This window comes from Hevea brasiliensis, chromosome 6 (genome assembly GCF_030052815.1).
Source record: "Hevea brasiliensis isolate MT/VB/25A 57/8 chromosome 6, ASM3005281v1, whole genome shotgun sequence".
NCBI classification, from domain to species: domain Eukaryota; kingdom Viridiplantae; phylum Streptophyta; class Magnoliopsida; order Malpighiales; family Euphorbiaceae; genus Hevea; species Hevea brasiliensis.
Genome location: NC_079498.1, coordinates 107,437,032 through 107,440,027, shown reverse-complemented (window position 1 = coordinate 107,440,027; position 2,996 = coordinate 107,437,032). Strand labels below are relative to the sequence as shown.

Sequence of the window (2,996 nt, the reverse complement as noted above, 5' to 3'; positions counted from 1 at the left end):
AAAAATTGGCCTTAGAAGAAAAAAGCCATAAAAGATAAAATTAAAACACTTTGAATTCTAATTGGTATTGATAATTTTTTTCAAAGTTATGAACTATTTTTTTTAGTTAATTCTTTTTATGAAAATGATATATATATTTTTTAAGTATGGAAATTACGATTTTTTTACAAAAAATAATTTTCAATTTTAATTAATTTCTTATAAAGTTTTGTTTTGAATTATAGTAAAAAAATATTTTTTTATATATTATAATAAAATAATAAATTTTAATAATTAAGTAAAAAAATACATAAAAAATAAAATTAAAACACTTTGAGTTTCAATTCGCATTCATCAATTTTTTTAGAAGTTAAAATAAATGATTTTCTAATTTTAATTAATTCTTTTTTTATAAATTTTTATTTTTGATTACAATAGAAGAATTAATTAATTAGAAGTTAAATACATATTGTGCAAATAATTTTAATTTTTTTATATCAAGCTCTCTCAAATTAAAATTTTTTATTCTTTAAATTTAGTAGACATTTATATACTTGTAATTTAAAGTAATTATGTCATTAATCTTAGTCACTAATTCAAAATTTCAGCCCAAAAAAATGAAGACAAGAAAAAGTGGAAGAATTAATTAAAATTCAAGATAGAAAAACCTAATAAAATTAGAATTTAAAAAGTTCATATAAATTATAACTATTTTTTCTGTTATAGTAAAATTTTACATTCATATCTTGTCCGTAAATTTTATATTGAATAACATAAATGTTATATTTTTTTGTCCTTTTTTTCTCTATTCTGTATATATGTATATGTTTTAATCCTAGAAATAGAGTCATTTGAACCAAGGTATGTTTATCCATGCTAGTGAATAATAATACTTGGGTATTATTGTTGTGTTAGGCAATTCAATCTTTATCTTTTACATAAACTAAAGTATACAAAAGCATATAGAATATATCATTAATATAACTTAAGAAATATCCAAATTATTGCTGTTTGCTGTGTTAATTTTTGTGTCTCTCAGCAATCTCCTTTTTACTTTTACGAGACACACCTGCACATGCCTTTTCATTTTTTTTTTCTTTTCTAATCCTTTAAAAAATATGTGGACCCACAAGCTTTTTTATTTTTGATCTCGACCCACATAAAGCCAACAATATTATTCTCTTTTGCATTAGTTTTTTTTTTTTTTAAATTTAACATTCATTATTTTAGGTTAGTGCTTTGTTATTTTTTTTCTCTCTTTAAAATTATTATTAATTTTCTGCTTATATAAACAAAATTTGTTAAAAAAAATGCATGAATCTCATTATATTTTAGATTTATGGTAAATATTATCGTCTGAAAATTAAAAAAAAAATAAAAAAATTTGTTTTAGTTATAAATCATTAATATCATTGTCTGAGTGAAACATGCATTGCTTAACAAAAGCATGCGATTAAACAAAATAAAATAAAATAATTGAAGCATTTGCATGGCCTAACCACCTACCGTAGCTACTTGAAGCCTAGAACCATTAATCCATTATAAATTGGAATCGAAGATGGCCTAAGCCTAACCCAAGCACAAAAACATCAAACCTGCATAAGCTAAATTGATATTGTGCAATGACAAGTCTAGCTTATTTCTTCTTCATCCTGAGTTTATTTTTTGCCACCCTTCTCAACCCAGTTCGCTCCCACGTGGATGAATATTTATTCTTCTTTGGGGATGGACTGTATGAGGTGGGCAATACTACGAACATTACACGTCCTGATAAATATCTTCCCACTTATCATGCACCATATGGCACCAACTTCTTCAACCATTCTGCTACAGGAAGATATTCTGATGGCCGCATAATTCCTGATTTTATTGGTACATTTATATAATTAAAACTATATACTATTATACATATATGTATATATAAACAAATAGCTGTCCATTTACAATGATGAATCAAGATCAATGAAAAATTAGTTAACTTTTTTTTTTCAATGGTAAAGTGGAGATATATTGGTAAAATCTTGTATTTTTTGCTTGCACGCAGCTAAAACGGTGGGTTGCCTTTGATTCCTTCTTTCCATAGCAAGGATGATCCATATTTCACTAATGGTGCTAACTTTGCTTCAGAAGGTGCAACTGCTCAGATAAGCATGTTGTCTACCTGAAATTGAATAAAGTTTTTTTTTCCTAGAATAAAGCGTATATTTTTTTACTGAAATTGAATGAAGGTATTTTTATTTATTTTCAGGTGAACCTTACAGGCCAGGTTGAGCTTTTCAAGAAGGTGAAAGAGATATGGGGAGAGCATATACAAAATGATACTGAAGTCAGTAGGAGGTTGCAGAAGGCTGTTTACTTTATTTCCATCGGTGCTCAGGATTATATAAATTACGAAGCCCCTTATAGGAGGATTTTGGATTCTACTTTAGAGGATAAAGTGGTTAATAACATATCTGACGCCATCAAGGTTTGATAGTACCTATTGTCGATAATATTTACGATGTAGCACTAGTTTAAGCATATATATACACAAGTTTTTTTTAAAAAAAAAATCATATATATACATACATGTAAATGTTGTTCTCTTGCTTGCTTGGGTGCAGAATTTGTATGATCTTGGCGCATGGAGATTTGTAGTTCAGAATGTGGCAAAATTAGGTACCATCCCTTTTGTTCGTCAAATATTTGACGACAGAAGTCAGGAGCTTCTATCAACAAGGGCACAAGCACACAATGGTATACTACCTGGAAAACTTAAGGTCATAAAAGACAATAATCCGAAATTCAATTATACAGTCTTTGATTACTATACTGCCATCGAGAAATTGATTGATTACTTCATAGTGGACATTGCTTGCTGTGGCAATTCAACGTATCGTGGGCAAGCTTGTGGATCTTTGGATTATGAATTTTGTGTGTGTGGTAATAAGACTGAGTATTTGTTTTTTGATGGTACCCATCACACTGATGCTGGCAATAAAGTACTAGCTAAATTTATGTGGAACAATAAATCATGA

General features: G+C 27.6%; 1 protein-coding gene across 1 annotated transcript; it reads left to right on the top strand.

Annotated features, from left to right (window-relative positions):
- The first annotated feature begins 1,601 nt into the window (after nucleotides 1-1,601).
- Nucleotides 1,602-2,996, top strand: LOC110653234 (GDSL esterase/lipase-like). Its single transcript, XM_058149329.1, has 4 exons — nucleotides 1,602-1,854; nucleotides 2,026-2,130; nucleotides 2,220-2,446; nucleotides 2,583-2,996. Exons 1-4 carry the CDS (start codon nucleotides 1,602-1,604, stop codon nucleotides 2,994-2,996), a joined length of 999 nt encoding a protein of 332 aa, XP_058005312.1.

Coding starts and splice junctions, on each gene's coding strand:
- LOC110653234 (XM_058149329.1), top strand. CDS start 1,602: ATGACAAGTCTAGCTTATTTCTTCTTCATCCTGAGTTTATTTTTTGCC. Junction 1,855..2,025: donor AATTCCTGATTTTATTGGTA/CATTTATATAAT, acceptor TTGCACGCAGCT/AAAACGGTGGGTTGCCTTTG. Junction 2,447..2,582: donor ACATATCTGACGCCATCAAG/GTTTGATAGTAC, acceptor GCTTGGGTGCAG/AATTTGTATGATCTTGGCGC.